Genomic DNA, 22,168 nt, shown 5'->3' on the forward strand with positions numbered 1-22,168 from the left:
CTGGGCAGTCTCCTGCCCCCTCTCTTCTGCTCTTGCTCTATTCGGCCCCTGGGGCCTCTCTGCTGCCCCCTTAGGTCTGTTCTTTCCTTTAGTGTGTCATATTCTGGAGTCTCTTCTGCCCCTCAGGGCTGTCTCCTGCCCCCTCTCTTCTGCTCTTGCTCTATTCTGCCTCTATTCTGCCCCTGGGGCCTCTCTGCTGCCCCCTTAGGTCTGTTCTTTCCTTTAGTGTGTCATATTCTGGAGTCTCTTCTGCCCCTCAGGGCTGTCTCCTGCTCCCTCTCTCCTGCTCTTGACTCTTCTGCCTCTATTCTGCCCCTGGGGCCTCTCTGCTGCCCCCTAAGGTCCTTCCATCACTCTAAGTCCCGCCCCGGAGCTCGGCACGTCCATCATCCCCGGCAGCCAATCAGCGGATCGCGCCTGATCCGGGTGCCTGCGCCGCTCGCGCACACAGATCGGACGGAGCCGGCGCCATGGCGGAGGTGAGCGGAGCCGAGGCCGCGGCCACGGGAGAGGGTGGAGGGAGGGGCGGGCTGGGGGGCTCCCGGGCGGGGGGAGGGGGCAGAGGCCGGTCTGGGACCCTCGGACCGGAGACCTGGCCCAGGGAGCCCCCGATGGCGCCCCCCAGGAACCGAGCTGCCAAATACTGAGCCATAAGAAACAACGAGGCTGCCAGATAGTGAGCCGCCGGCTCTGCGCATGCGCGACCGGAGCCCCGCCCCTTTCGAAACTTTCCAGCCTGCGTGTGTCCCCCCAAGCCCGTCTCCAGGGAGGGAGCGGGCCCCCCCGCAGCAGCAGAGTCACGGGGAGAGCCCTGCACCCCGCCCGGTGCACGAGAGGCCGCGCCGGGCCCGGGCTGCAGGCCAGCGGGCCTGCTGAGGGCATCACTGCTGCAAACATGCCAACCGGCTGCAGCGTCATGCAATGGCACGGGGGTACATGGGCAGTGCAATGGCCCTGCGTGTGCATGCGATGCACAGCAATGGCACAACGTGTCCACGAGCTGCAGAGCAATGCAATGGAAACGCTTGTGAATGGGCTGCAGAGCAGTGCAAGAGCTCAGCCTGTGCAGAGCAATGCACAGCGTGGCACCTGCACAGCTTGTGCAGAGTAATGCACCTGCACAGCGTGTGCAGAGCAATGCACCTGCACAGCTTATGCAGAGCAATGCATCTGCACAGCGTGTGCAGAGCAATGCATCTGCACAGCGTGTGCAGAGCAGTGCACCTGCACAGCTTATGCATAGCAATGCATCTGCACAGCGTGTGCAGAGCAATGCACCTGCACAGCTTATGCATAGCAATGCATCTGCACAGCGTGTGCAGAGCAATGCACCTGCACAGCCTGTGCAGAGCAGTGCACCTGCACAGCCTGTGCAGAGTAGTGCACCTGCACAGCCTTTGCAGAGCAGTGCACCTGCACAGCCTGTGCAGAGCAATGCAGCTGCACAGCTTATGCAGAGCAATTCACCTGCACAGCTTATGCAGAGCAATGCACCTGCACAGTGTGTGCAGAGCAATGCATCTGCACAGCCTGTTCAGAGCAATGCACCTGCACATCTTATGCAGAGCAATGCACCTGCACAGTGTGTGCAGAGCAATGCATCTGCATAGCCTTTGCAGAGCAGTGCAACTGCACAGCCTGTGCAGAGCAATGCACCAGCACAGCCTGTGCAGAGCAATGTACCTGCACAGCGTGCGCAGCTGTTGTGCAGTGCAATGGCACAGTTGTTTACATGGGCTGTAGAGCAGTGTGTCATGCACTCCGGTACCTGGGCTGCAGAGCAGTGCAATGGCTGAGCGTGTGCATGGCCTGCGGAGTAATGCAAGGACGGTGTGCCGTGCACTCAGGTACATTGGCTCCATTGTAGTGCAAGGCCACTGTGTGCAACTGCTTTGCCATGCAGTGGTACATTGTCCATGAGCTGAAGAGCAATGCAATGACACAGTGTTTGCATGTGCTGCAGAGCAATACAGGGGCCAGTGTCATGCACTTAAGCGTCTGTGCCCAAGTTCTGTCATGCATTGGCACAGCCAGCGTATATATGGGGGCTGCAGAGCGCAGCAGTGGTACAGTGTGTGCATGTGCTGCAGAGCAATCCAAGGGCGATGTGTCATGCACCCAGGCTGCAATGCATAGAAACTGACATGCTATGTACACAAGCTGCAGAGCAGTGCAAGGGCGGTGTTTCATGCTCTTAGGCTGCTGTGCAATGCACCTGCCATGGCATGTACATGGGCAGCAGTGCAATGGTGGTGTCTCTTGCACTGAAGCTACTGTGCAGTACAACTGCCATGGCGTGGATATGGGCTGTTGAGCAGTGCAAGGGCGGTGTGTCATGCACATAGGATGCTGTGCAGTGCTACTGCCACTGCATGAACCGGAGCTGCAGGGCAGGGCAAGAGTGGAGTGTCAAGCATTTATGCTGCTGAGCAATACAACCATCATGGCATGTACACAGTCTGCGGAGCAGTGCAAGAGTGATATAGCATGCACCTAGGCTGCTGTGCAATGCATCTGCCATGGCATGTACACTAGCTGCAGAGCAGTCCAAGGGAGATGTGTCACGTACATAGGCTACTGTGCAATACAACTGCTTGGACATATAGATGAACTGCAGAGCAAGGGAAGTGTGTCATGCACTTAGGCTGCTGTGCAAGAAACTGCCGTGGCATGCACATGGGTTGCAAAGCAGTGCAAGGGTGGTGTGTAATCCACTTAGGCTACTGTGCAATGCAACTGCCATTGCAGATCAGTGCACGGGTGGTGTGTCATGCACTTAAGTTGTGTAGTGCAACGGGCATGGCATGTACATGAGCTGCAGAGCAGTGTAAAGGCGGTGTGTTGTGCACTTAGGCTGCTGTGCAATGCAGCTGTCAGTGTATGGGCTGCATTGCATGAGCGATGTCTCGTGCACTAAGGATGCTGTACATGGGCTGAAGAACTCACTGCAAGTAGGCTCCTGTTGCACACATGCCTCGATGCAATGCAAGGGTTATGAATGGTGCAAATATGCAAGTAGGTGTATTGTCCACACAGGTAACACAATCGAGAAAGAGCGATGAATGATGCACAAAGGCGTCTGTGCAGTGCAACTGCTACAGTATGTATACTCGCAGCACAACACACTGAAAGTATGTGCACCAGGCAATAGGAGGACCTCCGTGCGCATTGGAGGGGTGCATTATGCAAGAGGTCAGTGAAGGATGCACAGGTTGCTGCGCAGGACACCATGAACATACCTGCCGAACACTGCAAGTATTGGTATATTCACAAATATTGTGGAGCTATGGAAGAACGTTTGTGCTCAGTGCAAGGACTGAACTATTGAAATGTCTGCAGGTGTAGAACCTAGAGTGCACACTTCAAAGTCGTAGAGGGAGGAGCAAGTGTTTGCAGTGCGATTACGATGCAGTGCCATTCCAGAGGTTGTAAGAAGGAGGGAAGTTTCATTGTAATCCAAGTGTGTGCAGCCCAAGTTGTGCATTTTACAAAGCAGTAGATTGCAATGTCGAGCAATGAGTACGAAGCAGGGTTTGCAGTGCAACGCCAGTTGGTGCACTGCGTGCTGAAGTGGGTTCAGTGAACAGCAAGCGGATGCAGTGCACAGTACAGAGGTAGAATAAGATGCTTGTAGGGCAGTGCAGGGGGGGCATGTCCCCTCCCTGAGCACCATAATACATTAACGCCTGCTTGAGGCTGTCCGACTTGTTACCTTGGCTATATCATCTTGGAGGTAGTTACACTTGCAATCCCGTTACAGGTGTTATTCCTGAGCCGCAGCCCCTGTAAGGTGTGGCTCGCTCTCTGAAATATCAGTGATGCAAACCTACCCCGCACTGGGAGACTCCAAAGGAGGAGACGACAAAACGATGCTTAGAACTGTATTTGGCAAAGTGCTACAATAAAGATCATGGGGTCGCCCACCCTGCCTTTATCATAGTCCAAACCATGTTGTTAAAAGAGGGTGGCAATCTAACCACATCCTGGTGAGATTTATGGAATCCACTGTTGATTATGATCTTTTTTTCTGGTGTGTGTGTGACCAGTGGAGATTCTCTTCACTTGGGCATCTCGGTTGAGTCCGTCGTTCCCTCGTTGCATCGCGATCAGTCTCCTCAGCTTGTCTTCAGCACTGAACCATGTGAGATAGATATAGGTGGAGATAGTCGATTAAATCTGTAGATGACTTAGACCTGCCTCACCAAAGAGTGGGCCTACTAACAGGTGCCGGATCTGTACTGTCAGCGACTGCCTAGGCACAGCTAGGATCATTTAGTTTACTACAGATGTAATACTGAGATTATCAGAGCAAGATTTTTCCCTCAGTAGATGCATTGTATCTGGCTGCTCGGTGCCTATCGGGATTCGTACTCTAAGCATGCTAGTCAAACATGAATTCTTAATAACCTAAAAACTACCACATAACACGTAAATTTGCCACAATATCTTCTCTCTGCTAACGGAGATAAATGACAATACAAATGCGTGCCAGTGTCTGGGATCATACGTTTCCTAATGAACATGTAGACCAGCTGCAGCTCATGCCCGTGGTTTTGTGGATCCAAACGGACAATAAAATCTAGATGTCTTCTGACAAGCAGAGAGACCTACCTGCCCCTCCCACTGGGCTAAACCTGCCACATGTTTGTTGGCTTTTCATAGATCCCAAGTTCTGCCTAGGAGTAGATAGGACAGAATAAGTGTCAAAGAAGCTAGAATAAATACTGAGCGATCACATTAAATGCACAGGGCTAGTTGCCTCCAAAACGCACACTGTTGAATGCATGCATCTTGACATTCGGGTGTCCAGAACTCCACAAAAAAACTTTTAAGTGGTGTATCATTGCCTGTCATCAGTAAAGCATTAGAGGAACTGACCAACATCACCGATCCTGTGCCTTGCCTCCTCCAAAGAGCTTCTGCGTGACTTTAATTTGCAGTGGAATGCTGATTCTATAGTAACTGCACAATTTTCATTTTGTTTTGAAAGGGCTTATTCGAACCGTCACAAAAACTCGCACTTTGCAAGGGATCTAATTTAGCCTTGGCCTGGTTATAGCAAACTCACACGTGTGAGTAGAAGTGCATGTTGACCGTTCCGATCACTCCATAGTACTTTAATACTCCATAGCCTTCATCTAGAAAGTGAGCCGGTCTCTAGCAGGTACAAAAGGAGCAGGTATGCCAGGAATACATCGTTGGATAGGTTGAGCCCTGCTATCTCTTCACACCAACTCCTAACGCAAGAGGAACAACAGCCAAAGGCTGATTCACACCTTCCTAAAAGTTGAAAGAATAACCTACGTGTTCCCTCCAAAGCCTTTGCCCTCCCTGGCCTGAAATCTAAAGCAGCACAGGGAAAAATACAAATCTACATACTGCACGCGAAGGCTACCATCTTTAAAACCAAATAAAATCATCAACAATCGGACCGGAAAAGTCTTCAGCGTTGGTGGATCTCAAACTCCAAATATTCCTAAATATGATCACATATCTAATTAGTACTCGTCAAAAATGGCTGACTTCTTCAAGAAGAAGATGTGAATGGTCTTATGTGTGATTGCCTCTGCAGTGACTGCTCCTCACCCTGTCGCATCTACTCCAGAGCCTAATGTTGCCTCAGATAATTGACTTGGTGCCATTGAGTCTCCTTCGTGTTTGCAGGGGAAGTCATGTTTTCCAGTGTGAACTGTCAAGCTATCCATGTGATACTACCATTCTGTCCAAAGCGGTCTGCGCCTCTCGCCCACTGCAGAAATGGATCATGAACTCCTCCTTTCACCAGGACCACGTGCCAAGAAGGGCATGAAAGGGCCTGGGCGGAGGTGAAGCGTGCCTCCTGGTCCTATCCTTTTGACAAGGAGCCGTATGATCTGGAGCTTCAGACTCTTAAGCATGCTAAGAGACAACACTTGTTGCACCTTGTGCAGAGCACACAATTCCATTGAAGCATACTTTCGGATTTCATGCGACTTCCGTTGGCAATATGTCATGAAAAACACGTGATTGCATTTGATCTTGACCTCTACAAATTCTGTGTAGAGTTCTTCAGTGAGGGGGGAAACTACTATAGAATATGTATCCTGGGAGAATAAACACACATTTATTAAATTTACACGTCTGCTAGAGGTGTCTTCTTGGCATCTTTGGTCACTTACATTAGTAAATAGGTGTCATTACCTAGGATAAGAAGTCACAGTTCACAAATGTTTTAATTTAAATTGACCACTGGTCTTTGGGTGCAGCTCATTTTCACACAGATCTGTGCTTGCGCTGCCAGGATAGCTGTTTTTGACAACCTGTGGAGTCTCTTAAAGGAGGTGGCAATTTCATCTTCTTAGCAGTGGTTGATTCCCTGGGGCTGGATGCAGTAATGAAAGTTTCAGATGTGGAAACTGCTTCGCCTGAGATCACGGTTAGGTTTGGTCTGATCTTAGGGTACAGCTTGAGTTCTATCTGCCCTAAAACCCTGGCAGGTCAATGGTACTGCACTAAGGGGCAGATGGGGCCAGCTCTGATTAAAACAAGTCAACCAATGAAGTGTCCAGCCTTTAGTTATTTGTTTGCGTTTGCACCAGTATGCAAGCTGTATTAAATGAAAAGAGGGTAATCACTTTCTTGTTACTTGCTGTTGGTCAGCAAGTCAGTTCTTAACTTTTTGAATATGAGGACCCTCCTCTGAATCACTACAGGTAATCTGGGACATGGATGTAAGCCTTTTTTGCAAACTGAACCTCAAAGTAATACACAAACAAACAGAAACACGTATACACCAAGCTCCGACTCAAATGATAGAATATTCTATTTCATTCACAAGAAAAATATACTAAATCAAAATTTAATTTTTATTTGAAGATTGGAGCATTTCAATGTCTAACACATGCGGCAGTATTCTAGACTCTGCTATCACTTTGTCTTTTTTGCTCCTAACACATGCTCTATTTTTGGTAGGTCATACTAATGCTTCAGGTGAGGCCACCGATTCTCTGTGTAAGATTCTCTTTGCTGTTATGGTGCTCCCATGAGTTGAGGATACAAACTTATCTTTAGCCGTCCTTTTTTAAACTCTTTCACACTCACAGAATTTTTTTTTTAATTCCAATTTTACCTGTTATATATATATGTACTTTATTAACGTGCTAATATTATTTCCTTTTCTAAGCAGTCGCGGTATAGGTGACAGCTGCATGCTGTACAAGGCAGTATTAAAGAGTTATTACATTTGTTGATCATTAGTTCCTAAGAGTTGTTCTCGTTACACTGGGTAGAAAGGTTAGTAGTAGGGGAGGACATGCTGGGTTTGTGTTGTAGAGGAAGGATATCCAGTAGTTTGTCCATGATTGGAGTTAACAGGAGCTCCAAGTTTGAGTAGCGGGAGTCAGTGTCTCATTTGTATGGGTGTTCACATACTAAGCGTGTTTTACGAGGGCTGTGGTGTTGTTTGGATTTGATGGCCTTTGCCCAGTATAGGCAGAATATATACAAGTATAGTTTGGACGGAACATAGATCTATAGTGATTTTATGGATAGTTGGAAGTCTGGAATGCTAAGAGGTACAGGAAGGCTGGTGGAGAAAAGGGTAGTGGATTGTTACAACGGAGGGTGGTATTTTAACCTCGTCAAGATTTCCAGAGATGTATTGCGAGGTAAGATGAGGCATGATTTCATATCTCATCTATGTGTAATGTTATGTCCTGTCCTCACATTGGTCACCAAGGGTGTCAGATACTGCTGTAACTGCTTGTGTGCAGCCACAGCTGTGCTCGGCCAAAGAGGAATGTGATTTTCACAGACGGTGGTATTTCATGGGATTCCACCTTGGATCTCAGGTGTTCGCATGGCAGCAGCATGTAGTGGTCTGTGTCGCCACGTATGTTTTTAGCCATGGTTTGCTTTTACAGTTTGATGGAGATTATGGTTTACCTCGAGGTTGCACTCGGTGATGCTGGACCACTGGCTGTTTCTTACTTGCTGTTGTCTTTCCCTTCATAGGCCTCGGTTGGACGGCAAAATTCAAGGATGGTGTCCTACCCATCCCACAACCAATGTCCTGTGGATAGCGGATTTCAGACAGTAGCAGGTATTTTATAGTTTTCTAATTCTCTTATGTATTCGTTCATGCCTGCATGGATTCAAGATGTGCCAGAAGCCGTGTGCAACAACTTAATGTGTACAGTCTACATGATTTTCATGAGGATGCTGTTTTGCCATGCACCATATATCGTAGACATTTATAGCTCTCGAAGAGCTCTACAAGAATTCTGCAATGAAAATAAGCACACGACTCCCATTGTACATTATTTTGATGTTTCTATCAGACGGCTTCTTGCCTTCCTGGGGGCTCATTGGTGCATTGTGGAAATAATTTAAGAATTCTTACTTGCGCTATAAAAGCCTTTATTGTTAAAGGTCTGTCGATGACCGCATTTGCGACTTTTGAGGATTCTGCGTCATTGAGACTAAAAATTCTGACTTGTCTGTGCACCTATCAATGGCCCGAGGAACAACAGCTCGCCTGTGAACAGATCACCACGTCTTTAAAGTTAGCCTCAACAGAATTCAACCCACTATGGATTCAGAATTCTAACCATAAGATAAATGGTAGCAAGCCGACTCATCAGCGAATGAGCAGTTTGATACCATGAAGTCAGAACACCTAAAGATATCCCATTGCTGCGGGCGTGGTGGTCCCCACCCCACACTCCCGTAGATGTGTCATTCGCTGAAGAGCCTGACTTCAGTATTGAAAATATAGTCGATTCCTTGAGCAGGAAGGCCTTTTCTCCTGCTCAAGTTAGACCTCTTGTTGATATAACATAGATTTGAGCTTGGACCAACTGTGACCCACGCTACCCACTGGAACCACCCACGCTCTCTCCCATTACTGTGGTTCAGTGACAAACGAATGCCCTGCCTGAATAAAGTATGGGCCTTCTGCATCCACTTTGATTTCTTAGCAGGTAGCAAATTCTTCAGCTTGCCTTGGTCTGTGAATCAGTAGCATTCGACATAAGATGCTGTTTTAATGCAGACTTCTCACTGCTGTTGCTTTTCCACCTGCATTCTTACTTGACTTTCTGTCCCACAGTGGTTTCTATGGCCTCGGCTGATCACCGCTTTAACCTGACTGAGATCCTGTCCCAGAGCTATGGGATCCGAGAGGAGAAAGGAGATGAGGACGGGACGTCAGACAAGGTCATGGAGGAGCTGGGGAAAGGCTTTGGCGATGCACAGGTATCGTACATGCGTGTCATACATAGCCTGGTTTGAGTGTCTGTAGAGCTCTGGGTATAGATCTTGCGTATGATAAAACCTGTGCATAAGATTGTGGTATAAATTTGCAGGTTTTACTGAAGTCCTGCTTAGATACATAAGTACGTTCAGATGCACAGATCAAGTACTCAGGTAGGATAGAGGGTTGTGAGTACATAGTCGTTTGCAGACTTCCAAGTACAGTACATAGGTATGTTACTTTGCACATGTATCTTATATTGATGTCTGTCTGGGTGTAAGGCTTCGTCACATGGGTATCGTCAGATTAATGTTTGGAAAATTAGTATCGGTGAAAGTGTAAGGGTTCAGTACGCCACATATTTTTCAGATGTGTTACCGGTTACCCAACCCTTTGCTTTACTACTTTTAATTCCTTACCATGACATGACAGGTAGCCCCACACCCTTGAACTCCGCCTGTGCGATGGATGGGAGGGGACAACATTGTCCCCTTTCCATCCAGCTTGTTACAATTGAGTACATAAGGGGGAGGTGTATGGGAGTTTTCCTTGTTTACAATATAAAAATGGATACACGCATTCTGCAACAAAAAGCCATGGGACTCTACCCATGAGTGTAAGTGCGCTCTGTAAGTAACCCAAATAAAATACAGCGGGATGATTAAAAATGTATTATATGGAAGTGGTGCCCAAAATTGAGCATTTCACATGCATTTAATGTATTGCCAGATAAAGGTATGTAGAGGTTAGAGTGTGGACTTAAAGACATAAAGGAAGGCTGGACATCTGCCTGTGGACGCAGTGATAGGCACAGGTTGGTTGGCGGGCAGGTGTAATGCATACTTTGCTCACAGGCACAGCGCATACGTGCAGAACACTAGGGACACAGTATAAAACGTTGTCCAGAGGGTGAGGAGGTGCACATGTGAGCTGTTGTGTTGGGTAAAAAGACATTTTAAAGAGACTGCTGTTAGCCCTTTCATTGACAGCACCAGCAGACACTTATCATAACCAGTCACAGCATCTCTGATTCCATAGTGGGAAAATTTACTTTTTATGAAAGAATGAAAAACTAAACGTGAATTGTGCATGCTGTAAACTGCTTCCCAAAGGCCAGCAGATGACACCCTGCCTCACACCATATCTACCTTTTAGTATGTTTTTCTGTATGAATGATGCTCCGTGGACCACCTAGGATGCCCACGCTACTTTCTGGACCGTCTCCTGTCTTGTGGAATGTTAGGTGGATTTGTAAAGCACGCTTATCACTGAGTGGTAGCCAGACACTGGAGTAGATGAGTACGTCGTTCAGGCTCCTAGTTGAACAACCAGGTCTTTAGTTTGTTGCAGAACACGGGTAGCGATGTAGAGCATCCTCCTGATGTGCTTCCGTGGATGCGGGGTGTCTGTGTGAGGAGGTGTGGCTGGGTGTAGTTGCCTGATGTGTTGGTGGAGGTAGGCAGGTCTGGTGTTGTGGAGGGCTTTGTATGCGTCTGTGAGCAGTTTGAACTGGTGGCGCTTCTGAATTGGTTGCCAGTGTAACTCTGAGGAGGGGCTTTTGTTTGATCTGCTGGGGATGTTGAGAGTGAGTCTGGCAGCAGCGTTTTAGGTAATCTGCAGTCTTTTGTGTGTTGATTCGTGATGCCAGCATAAAGTGCATTGCCGTAGCCTAGTCTGCTGGTGACAAGGGCCTGGGTAACTGGGCATTCGGTGTCAGTGGGGAGCCTGTTGAATATCTTACGGAGCATACGTAGTATTAAGAAACAGGATGAGATGGCAGTGTTCACCTGTTTGACCATTGTGATTCTGTTGTCCAAGAAGGTGCAGAGGTAATTTAGCTTGGTCAGTGGGGGTGGGCCCCAAGTCGGTTAGCCAGCAGAAGGAGTTCCATGGAGAGCTCTTGTTTCCCAAGGAGATCCGATCTGTTTCGATTTAAGAAATTGCCCAATACCTGGTTGTTTAAGGATTATTCTGCTCATTGGTATTCTCTTCTCCAGCGCCGAGAGATCCCCCTGGGGATTATTCGCTGCGCCTATCATGAGTATAATAATAATAAATAATAATAATTGTTTCTGAAGATCAAGAATTCTTTATCGGTTTTGAGTTTTAGGCAGTTCTGTTTCATCCAGGTAGTGAAGTTGGTCCTTGTGGTGTGGTTGTTGTCTGTGAGGTAGAGGATGAGCTGAGTGTCATCTGTGTAGGAGACCATGTTGATTCTGTGTGATCATATGACGTGAGCAAGAGGTGCCATGTAGACGATGAAGAGGGTGGGGCTCAGCGATGATCGTTGAGGCACTCCGCAGACGAGCTTCTCGAGTTCGTAGGTGAAGGGCAGAAGTCTGACTCTCTGGGTCCTCATTGGAGAGAAAGGAGGCCAGCCAGCTCAGGGCGGGACCATGTGTTTTGGAGTTGTTGAGTCTTGAGATGAGGATACTTTGGGAGACGGTATTGAAGGATGCGGAAAGGTCGAGTAGTATAAGCGCTGCAGTTTCCCCTTTGTCCATGATAGTCCGGATGTCGTCCTTTGCTGTGATGATAGCGGTGTCTGTGCGGTGGTTGCTACTTAATGCAAACTGCAAGATGTCTAGGAGGTGGTGGTAGTGTTCAAGATGGTTGGAGAGTTGTTTGTTGATAACTTTCTTCACAACGTTGTATCAGGAGGGCAGAAGTGAGATGGGCCTCTGGTTGCTGAGGTCTTTTGGGCCTGATCTGGGTTTTTTCAGGAGAGATGTGATATTGTTGTCCGGTAAGGTTCTGGTTTGGATGGAGGCGTTTATGATGGTTGAGAGGTGGGAGCTGAGTTCCTCCTAGGTTGTAGATATGTTGGCGGCAGGGGTCAGTGTGTTACCGGAGTGTTATGTTCCCATGATTTCTGCTCTGTCTTCTGGAGTGAATGGTTTCCGATTTGGGATCTGGTGGTCAGATTTGGTGGCGGTGGGCAGCTGTTTGATGAGGACTTGTGTCATATGTTGGGGGGTCGAAGTTGCTGTACATCTTGAGAATTTTGTTGTGAAAGAATTCAGAGAGGTTGCCGCAAAGGTCTTGCAATTGGTGATGGATTTGGTGGCGGCTGGGGAGTTGGAGAAATGTTTGACAGTGTTGAAAAGCTCTTTGTAGTTTTTGGTGCTGGTTTCCAGTCCGAAAGCAAGGTTAACTTATCTGGCCTCATTGATTTGGGTGTGATAATTTCTGAGCTCAGATTTGAATGTGTTTCTTGCAATGTCTCCGTCTTCTCTGCAGCTGTTTGCAGTGGTGTTTGAAGTTACTAACGTCTTCAGTGTATCAGCTGGCTCGCGTGTTGGATTTTGATTGTCTGGCGACCCTCAGGGGTACTAATGTGTCTGCGCAGATCGGGATTCATTTGTTGAAGGTTTTAATATCAGAGTGCAGGTCGCAGATGAGCGTTGGTTGGTTGGTACTGAGGACGTCTGTCTAGTCTGTTTCCGTTATCGTGTTCCAGCGGTGTCTGAGGTTGATATTAGCTTGAGCTATGGGGAGTTGGGTGCATCGATGAAGAAGTGGACGATGGAGTGGTCTGTCCTAATGAGTGAAGTGGCTTAATTTTATCATGTTGCTGAATGTGACAATGGTGTCGAGGGTGTCCTGTCTTGTGGGTCGGGCTTGGGACAAGCTGGGTGAGTCCGAGGTTCTCTAGGCTCTCAAGTAGGTCAGTGGAGTTGGGATCTTTGTGATCATCAAGATTGAAGTTGAGGTCGCCGAGTAAGATTAAGACGTTTGGTGATTAGGGTGATGAAATCGGTGAGCAGATTGCTGAAGGTGGCGTGTGGTTTGGCGATTTCGGTAAGCGAGGATGCCTTTGATGGTGGTGTGGTTGTGGGTTAGTTGTCGGCAGTGCATATTTTCCATGAAATTCGTGTTCTCAATGGTGGAATAGTTGTAGGTGGTGGAATCCTTGTCGATGACCGAGAGTCCACCTCCTGACTTGTTCGGTCTGTGCTAGCGGAAGATCTTGTAACACACTGGTATGGCCATGCCTATGGCGGGTGCCGACGGGGGGTTGAGCCAGGTCTCGGTTAGGTAGAGTATGTCTGGGGAATATGTACAAATGGTGTCCTAGCTCTCGGTGTCGTGTTCGTTGAGAAATCTGGTTTTAAGGAGCATTTATGCCACGTGGGGTGAGGCATGCGTGGTGCGTGCAGTGGGAGTACTGGTGCAGGTGAAGTGGCAGTTAGTGCATGAGAAAGATCCTACCATGGAGCGGGGAGAGGCATGGAAGCAGCTGTTGTGGCGACATCTGGTCTTGAGTGCTTGTAGGTAGGAGGCTGTGCAGCTGTGGTGTTCGGGCGGATTAATGTTTGTGGCACTGGGTGTGGTCCAGGCACGGACAGACACAAAAGGACTTGCCTTTGGCAGGCATGGCATGCCAGTGGCACAGGCGATCGTTAAGTAGGTCCTGGGAGGGGGTGTGGCTAGGGAAGGGTGGGGTGCAGAAGGCAAGAGAAGGCACGGCGCACGCGTGGAAAACTCATATAAAGACCGCCATTAAAGCATGGGAGACAGGAGGCGGGAGAGTCTCAGGGGCGAGCGGAGAGGAAAATGGTCTCAAAGGAAAGCTGACACCAAGGGAGGTGGGGAAAACGAGTGAGAGAGTGAAGAAAGGAAATGGGCACAAATGATACGCACAAAGATTGAGAGAAAATGGAGAGCAGAAAACGGACACAAAGGAATCGGTCCCGAAGGAAAGCGGGCACAAAGGAATTGGTCTCGAAGGAAATCTTGCACAAAGGATAGCGGGCAAAAGTGTGTTGGACAGAGTGAACAGACCTAGGAAGATGGCACAAAGAGTGAGGTAGAGAGTGAATAAGAACAAGTGAAGGGCATAAGAGTGAGAGAGAGATCGAAGGAAGAGCAAAAGAAGGAGCAGCGAGTGTGAGCGAAGGAGTTCAGAAACAAGGTGGGGCCTCGAGGCAACAAGCCCGATTATGAAAGGGCCTTAGAATGGTTGAAGGACCAATCCATGCAAGTGAGAGCTGTGGCTAGCCCCCTGGCCTGGCCCTGTGCATGCAGCCGGCTGGGGTTTGCATTGTATGTTGGGCCAGAGGTGGAAAGAATGAAGAGGGTCCTATAGATGGGGACTTTGGCCATGTTCTTTCCAGCACCATCTCCTGGTATCTGCAACTGTCTGGACTGTTTCTCTGCCTGCATTGCGCATCCTTTTTTACACCTTCCTTTGAGTTTGACTTCACTTTCTTTTTTCTTTGTGTTTTTCCTCAGGACACCGACATGCCATTCGAGGAGCTTCTTGCACTCTACGGTTACGAAGCTTCTGATCCCATCTCGGAACAGGAAAGCGAGAGCAATGATGTCCCCGCTATCCTGCCAGATATGACCCTGGATAAGGTAAAGATGTCTGTGTAGCAAGTGTCTGCATGTCCTGGGAGTGCTTTGACCATCAGAAATGGAACCTGTTGGCTGCACCTGAACTTGTGATCATCTTTCTGATGAATAAGACTTTTTCCTCAGTTATTGTTATAATCCGTGAGCTTTGAGTTCTGGTTTGGTGGTTTCCATCCTTTAACAAACCTTTTGAACATAGAGAGTATCTCATAATTAGTTTTTGTTTTTTGAGCTTGTTGATAGGTTTTGAACAACAACATTCTCACACTAATGTGGGCACAAAGTAACACTACTAATAGTTGTAGACTCTTAAGCTGATCTAGAGGAGACCACAAAAATGAACATCACTCAAAGTCTTGAGTTTCTGTAGCAGCAATTTAATACAAAAGGAACATGTGTCTGCTTCAAAACATTGTTGAATGCTTGAACTCTGTTCCTGGAAAAATATTGGAAAAAGTCACATGGAATTAAAGGTAAATAAAATGAACTTCAGGGAAACCATAATTGTCATGGTGCAGCTGTAGTCTGACAATCGCTTCTCGGGCACTACCCAGTGTTAAGCACCTCTTGCCATCGGGTATGTAGAGAATGACCAAAGTCAGCCTTCAAGGTGGAAGGATGCTACATTTCTTCATTTTTGAAAGGAAAAGGGACACTTGGCTCTGTGAATTCCCCCTCTGTTATATGAAGATGATTGTCCTTCGCTCAATCCAAATATAACCAGAGTCATAGAGGTTTCTCAGTGACTAGTCTCGGGTGTTCAGATTAGAATCACCTTATCACTAATTTTCAGCAGCTTAAAGAATTCAAAATAATATCAACATATGCAAGCAAGCAAAAGATCTTCTGAAGAGGCTGGTCAACACGATGCTTAATCCAGCATTAAGTTACAGAAAATAAGAATACGATGCTGACCACTGCAGCAGATAAGTGGGTGCTCAGTACTCCTGGTGATCACCCACGTGTACATGTGCAACAGTGTGCATCTGTGTGTATCTACCAGTTTTAGTACCATCATTGGACATCTAATGAACATAAATTCCATCAGGGACTAGTATACTGCTAACAGGTACCCACTGGTGTGTCTATAAATCTCTTGTCTTTTAAGATTTGAAAACAGGGTACACTGACACGATAAAATACCTCCTCCAAGCACTATCTTCCTTGTGGCTTCTAGTTGTTCACTATTGTCACAAGTGTGGATTGCCTACTGATTATAGAGAATGCAATTTCTCCTGTGCAGCACTTGGTCCCAGTCGGTCAGATGGAAATTGTGAGTGCTTTGTGGCAAGGTACAGCTATAGTGCCTGTCTGTAAGTCACTCTCGGCCACTGCCAAGGTGCAGGGGCTTTGTCCACTCACACTAAGGGCTTCCGCGCTGCATGAATCCAAGGAGTGGTGTCCTTCTGGTCTGAAGTCTGTGGATTCTCAGTCACTTAAGACCAGTGTTGGATTTTTAATGATAAATTTTATCAGACGCTGGAATCATTTAAGGCATTACAGAGTTTTGTAATGTATATGTACAAGGAGACGGATGTCCCACGTGCGCTGTATCGGGACTGCATGAGAATAACAGCTCATTTATAATGCATCAGATGAACATTTATAATGCATCAGATATAGCAACTCTGAGGGGTCATTTGATACTGGTAAATATAAATACAAGCTGCTTGTGAAATTACAAATTACCAGAATCAAGTGATGGAAAAGATTTAAAACTGAAGTAATAAAGACTGCTATTCCTTAAACTTCTCTCACCAAAACTCATCCTGTGTGAAGAGGCCAGAAGAGTAATTCATAAAACACAGGTGTGGATGGAGTTAGGAGCCGGGTATAGACCTTTCAGCTTGCATTTAAAGAACATTTGCAGAGATAGGAATACACTTGAAAAATACTTGAACCTAAAGTTGATCCTTTATGTAGCGCTAGATGGTTCTTGGATAAGACACTTGAGTAACTTGTGAAATAAATTCGTCATAATGAGGAGCGCAATGTCTTTGGTACTCTGCCATGGAGATGTGGCTGTGTTTTGGGAGGATCTGTAGAAGTAGGAAAATCTGTGCTTAATTTGAACTGATTGCGACCACCAGCCCTTTTTTCTGGGAACTGGTACTTACTTTGCCTCACCAGACCATGATCCAGAGCAAGAAAGAGAACTATACAGACAAGGAGGAAAGAAATAGGAAGAGAAAGGCAGAACGTAGGGATGAAACATGACATTCTAGAGTGGAATAAAGGGAGCGCGAGTGTCTGATGGTGGATTAAATAGGCATAACATAGAATCAACACTATACAGCCTTGGTATTCAGCCCACAGACAATACATAGCTCTGGATGTAGGCTTCTGAGCAAGCAAAAGTTTGGCCCCTTCACTCATTCTTTTACGAACTAAGCACTGGAAGGTACATTGGTTTAGGGAACACTTGTGGAAATGTGACCGTATGTAAGGGGGTGAGAGGGTGTTTGCAGATGTTACATGGAATAAGGGTTTTGGATTGACTTTTGAAAATGAGACATTCGTTCAGGAGTTTTAGGACATTTGTAGAAATATGACAGTCTGGTTTGAGGGGGGTCTCTAGATATGAAAAGGTGCAGTGATTTTGGGAGTCTTAGTGGAAATGTGATATGATACATGGATTCCATAAGAGTACGCTGTATAGATGATCTATGAGGTCAGACTGCGCATACACCACCCCGATCTCATTCCCAAGAAACCCAACATTCTTCCTTCAAGAGAAAAAGTTTGCTTTATCCATTATTTATTTCAAAAAGTGATTTTCACGACTGAGCCCCACCCTGTTCAACATCTACATGGCCCTGCTTGCATCCATCGTCAGATCACACAGACTCAGTATATTGTATCGTACACGGATGACACCCAACTCATCCTCTCCCTATCCAACGAACCCAACATCTCCAAGCACAACATTCAAGAAGGAATGGAAGCAGTCGCCAGGTGGATGAAGAATTGCTGCCTACAACTCAACACGGACAAAATCGAGGTACTCGTCTTGGGCCCACACCCTGATGCCTGGAATGACACCTGTTGGCCCCGCCCTCTGCAACCCTCCCTCCCCCACAAACCACGCATGCAACCTCATCCTGGACTCTGAACTCAAAATGGACCGCCAGATCAACGCTATCACCTCTTCCTGCTACCACACCCTCCGCCTACTCCAAAAGACCTTCAACTGGATTCCCCTCGAACACAGGAAAATCGTCACCCACGCCCTCATCAGTAGCAGACTGGACTATGGCAATGCCCTCTATGCTGGGATCAACAAGAACCTCACACGCGAACGTCCAGAACGCCGTCGACAAACTAGTCCTTAACCTACCGCACCACTGCCACATCAGTCAACACCCACAGAAACTACACTGGCTCACAGTCGAGAGGTCAATCACCTTCAAGCTTCTCATCTACGCTCACAAGGCCCTTCACAACACCGGACTCGCCTATATGAACCACTGCCTTTCGTTTCACACACCCCAAAGATCCCTCCGCTCAACCCAGCTCTCCCTTGCGACTATGCCACTCATCAAGAACACAAGAACAGGAGGACACTCCTGCGCGACCCATGCATGTCACTCCCTCCCTCCCTCCCCACCTCCGACAGACACCTACACTCTCTAAGTTCCTGAAGGCCCTCAAGACCTGGCTCTTCGAATCACTGTGAACATACACAAGCTGCCCCCCCCCCTTCAGTTCTTTGAAACCTTTTCAGGGGAGTAGCTGCACTTTATAAACCCTTGATTGATTATTTTGAGTAAGTATACTGAATCTACATAATGAGAAAAGATCTGAAAGCTCGATGCCTGGTCAGCAGAGAAGAAAGCAATGTTTGAAAGATATTTTAATTTGAAAATACACAAGAATGGTTAGCCGTTGTTTTTTTAGACAATATAAAAAAATTTCATTTGTATTATTTATTTTTGTTAACGCGTCATTTTGTATTAGAATCCTGATTGCACTCGGGCATATATTTATATATTACATTACAGAGTGGCAGTAACCACTCTGCAGTTATAGTTAGGGTTGCCGGAGGTAGATTTTTTTGGGCATTTTTGCCCCTTAATAACGTTGCACCCATTTGAAGAATCTCCTTGACACTTAACAGAACTATTCCTGCTTGTACATTGGTGGATAATGGAAAGTTTTGCGGCATTTGATTTAGGGGGTGCTAAGAAAAAAGGGGGGTCCCAAAAAAGATGTGGGCCCCCAGGCATCTTACATAGACTTTTTTTTATTAGATGTAGCGCCAAAACGGCGGAACGGATTCTAATGAAATTTCACAGGAATGTATAGTGTACTGTGTTGGTGATCCTTTTTCACATGGCATCTAAATTGGTTTACTACTGACTAACTTATAAGGAAAAACAACTTGGGGATAATGGTTGTCACAATAGTGCTGCAGTACTACCACAGTAGATAGCTATAACATCACAAAGTATGATTGGCTACTGGCAGGTAGTCCACTGTGAAAAGGCAGCCATGTTGGACTGGCAAGAGAGGTTGTGTGCTGTAAATGAATATCAAAAATAGAGCAGAAGAGGTTATAAATGTACTGTAAGTGGCTTCAGAAAGCCCACATAAGGTAGTAGTGGTAGAGATATGCCACTTATTATGGGTATGTTTTTTTAAGTTACAGACTGCTGCAGTAGTCCGCGTTAGCTTGTAGGAAGTACTGTAGTACGAGTAAACTTGAAGAAAAAAATCACAATATTTAATTATACATAGTATAGGGTGGCTCTAATAAGAGCCTTTGGTTGTTTAGAAAATACAATAAATTTAGATATGTTGGATAAGGCTGTATTTGAGGTTTGAAAGGAACTGTGTTCTCTGAAATTATGGGATTTGAGACGTCATAAGAGTTGTTATAAATGTTATGATTTCACATGCTATAAGTGATGTAATATGAAAGGGTATAAGCAGTGCATGGTAGAGTTATAGTTATTGTTTTGTGGTCAGCCAGCAGAAAGCAGTGTGTATGGAGGTGTACTAGTTATAATAATGTGAAGTTGGTGCATAAATTATAAATTTAAGATATAACTAACTTTAAAATGTTTACTTTTTGTGTACTTTAAGTTTGCTTTGTATAGAAAAAATAAATAGTTATAGTCAATTAAATGTGGTGCCTATATTAGAAATTCTAATGTTTAGGTCGTTTAAGTGTGATTTGTTTAGAAAGAATAAATAAAGTTTTCTTAACTATAACTAAGTTTTAAAATGTGTTTTTTAATTGAATAGCATTATAAGTAGATGTTAACAATGTAAATTATTGGAAGGATATTTTTGAAATAATATAGATATTAACAATTAGTGGAAATATATTACTTGAAGCACTTATGATTGCTATGTATGCCCTTTGTGTTGTATTCTGTGAATTTATCCTAAGTTATAAATGGTAAAACTCATTTTAAAAGAATAAAAATAACGCACACGGATCGTATCTTCAAATGTGCCCCAGAAAGAACCTATATTTGCCTCATTTCTCCCCACATTGTAGGCTTTTGTAACAATTTGTTTATTTATTTTATTCATGATAGGAACAGATTGCGAAAGATTTGCTTTCAGGGGAAGAAGAAGAAGAGACGCAGTCCTCAGCAGATGAGCTTACTCCTTCCGTGACCTCTCATGCGGCCTCAGACCTATTTCCAAGCACCACTGGCTGTAAGTGTGTCCTGCTGCTATCATGTGGGGTATTTTTTATTTTAGTGACATGAACACACATGAAGGAGCAGGGAGCACAGGTTTAAAACGTAACCCTCCGCCCTGTTGTTTGGGTCAGTGTGTTTAATACCTAGTGCTCAGAGCCGACATGTTGTATCCCTTGTTGAGGTGGTAGTGATGCCATCCCACTGGGCTGCTGCTGTGCCGTCTTGGGAAAGTGGTACAAAAGGGGGTGTTGATGGACGGAGCATCTGAATCAATCAAACACTCACACCCAGTCAAAAGATCTGGGTTTAATCCATCACCGTTCTTTAGCCCACTCTGCCACCCCAGTTCAGACATGGCTATATGCAAATCAGTCTGACCCTGTGCCTCATGGGAACAGTCCAGCCAGAACTGCCAAGCCATGTCTTCCCTGAACCGGAAACAAGCTTCCAAGGACCGGTTTCTGGCATTCCAGCCGTCATCAGCCAGGCTTGCTTGAATCCAGTGGCAAAGTGAGCAAGGGACTCACGTCTGAGCATACCCTGCCACACTTATGGCGGCCAAAAGCGGTACAAAAGGGGGTGGTGATGTCTTGGGAAAGTGGCAGTGCCACTGGTGTTCAGTAAGGGGACCAGGTGTGAGGAACACGTAGATGGTCTCAGATACCAGAAACCCTGGTGTGAGTGAAAGGATTGACAATCTCAGACTGTCTTGTCTGGTCACTGGATCTTGTAGCAAGACTTGTTTAAATTGGACATGGACTAGCTCATGAAGTACTTTGTTTGTCATTGAAGAATGGAGGAGTGTGCCCTACAGCCTCTTAACCTAGTCCTTTCTTCCCTAACAGCACATTACCTCGCAGACGAAGACAAGGAGTCTTCTTCCTCTGCTTCCACTTCCTCTTTTGATGATTCTCTACCATCGAACGACTATAAGAAGGTGAGAAACCCAATCTCGTTCTTCTTCTCTGGTGGGACTAGACACTTGTGCATTCATGAACCACCACTGAACAAAGTTTCTTCAGTGATTAGAAGAGTCATTCTACATGTGCAGTGCATTCCCACAATTGTAGTGCAATCTGGTCACAGGATAACTTGACTACGGATGTGCCGCTCTTGCAAATTTATTAAAAACTCTCATTTTTGATAAGAGCCCATATTCCTCAGCACAAATTGCTGATGAGTGTGGCAGTAGTAACTTTAGGAGTGAGAGGTGCAAAGCTCCCTCCAGGTAATGATGTAAATTTCACAGTTGCAGTGGTAAATAATGTCACCTCTCTCTTTTGTCCCGTTTACTTGTCGTCGTTAGTTGACCTGTGCAGCGACAAATACTTACGCTTGTATATCACTTCCAGGAGTGTTGCCCTTTGAAGTGGGAGGGTGGGTCTGTATGTGGCGTAACAGGTTCCTGGTTTAGCCTACGTTGGCAGGTGTCCGCATGGAGAGCCGTTGCAGCTGAGGTGCTAGTCCAGACTCGTTGTTTCGCTGCAGGTTCAGAGGTCACTTGCATTGCTGATGTGCAGTCTCTTTGGATACCTGCGCTGAAGAAAGCTCCATTGACCCTGCTTTCCCTTTTAACTCTTCTCTTGTAGGAGATCATGGTGGGACCTCAGTACCAAGTCGCCTTGCCGCCTCTTCACATAGATCCTCTGAGTGAACAAGGTGAGTGATGGACGCAGAGGGAGCGATTAGGGCTAGGGAGTTTATTCACTTCTAAGTTTCGATTTTCCAACAGTTTATTTAGAGTTTGTTTATTCTTCAGTACATGTGTGGTCTGGTTGCTACCGTAATACATATATTTAGAAATACACATTTCTTATAGTGAATTTAATTCATGATATTTTTTTGGTTTCATACAACATCAATAACTCAGTTACAAAGTGGAAAGGGAGTGCAAGTAATAGCATCTGAAAGGATGGGCAGA

The 22,168-nt window shown here is 46.2% G+C and overlaps 1 protein-coding gene across 1 annotated transcript in view; it reads left to right on the forward strand.

Annotated features, from left to right (window-relative positions):
• Positions 1–438: 438 nt before the first annotated feature.
• MIER2 (MIER family member 2) overlaps positions 439–22,168 on the forward strand; it is a 31,693-nt gene continuing 9,963 nt past the window's right edge. Inside the window, exons 1-7 of the mRNA XM_086946752.1 lie at positions 439–479; positions 7,993–8,080; positions 9,089–9,234; positions 14,468–14,593; positions 20,137–20,260; positions 21,093–21,184; positions 21,837–21,906. Coding sequence (XP_086802878.1) covers positions 471–479; positions 7,993–8,080; positions 9,089–9,234; positions 14,468–14,593; positions 20,137–20,260; positions 21,093–21,184; positions 21,837–21,906 — 655 coding nt within the window. The 5' untranslated portion in view covers positions 439–470. The remainder of the gene's footprint in view (positions 480–7,992; positions 8,081–9,088; positions 9,235–14,467; positions 14,594–20,136; positions 20,261–21,092; positions 21,185–21,836; positions 21,907–22,168) is intronic.

This window comes from Lissotriton vulgaris, chromosome 12, assembly GCF_964263255.1.
Source record: "Lissotriton vulgaris chromosome 12, aLisVul1.2, whole genome shotgun sequence".
Taxonomy (NCBI): Eukaryota; Metazoa; Chordata; class Amphibia; order Caudata; family Salamandridae; genus Lissotriton; species Lissotriton vulgaris.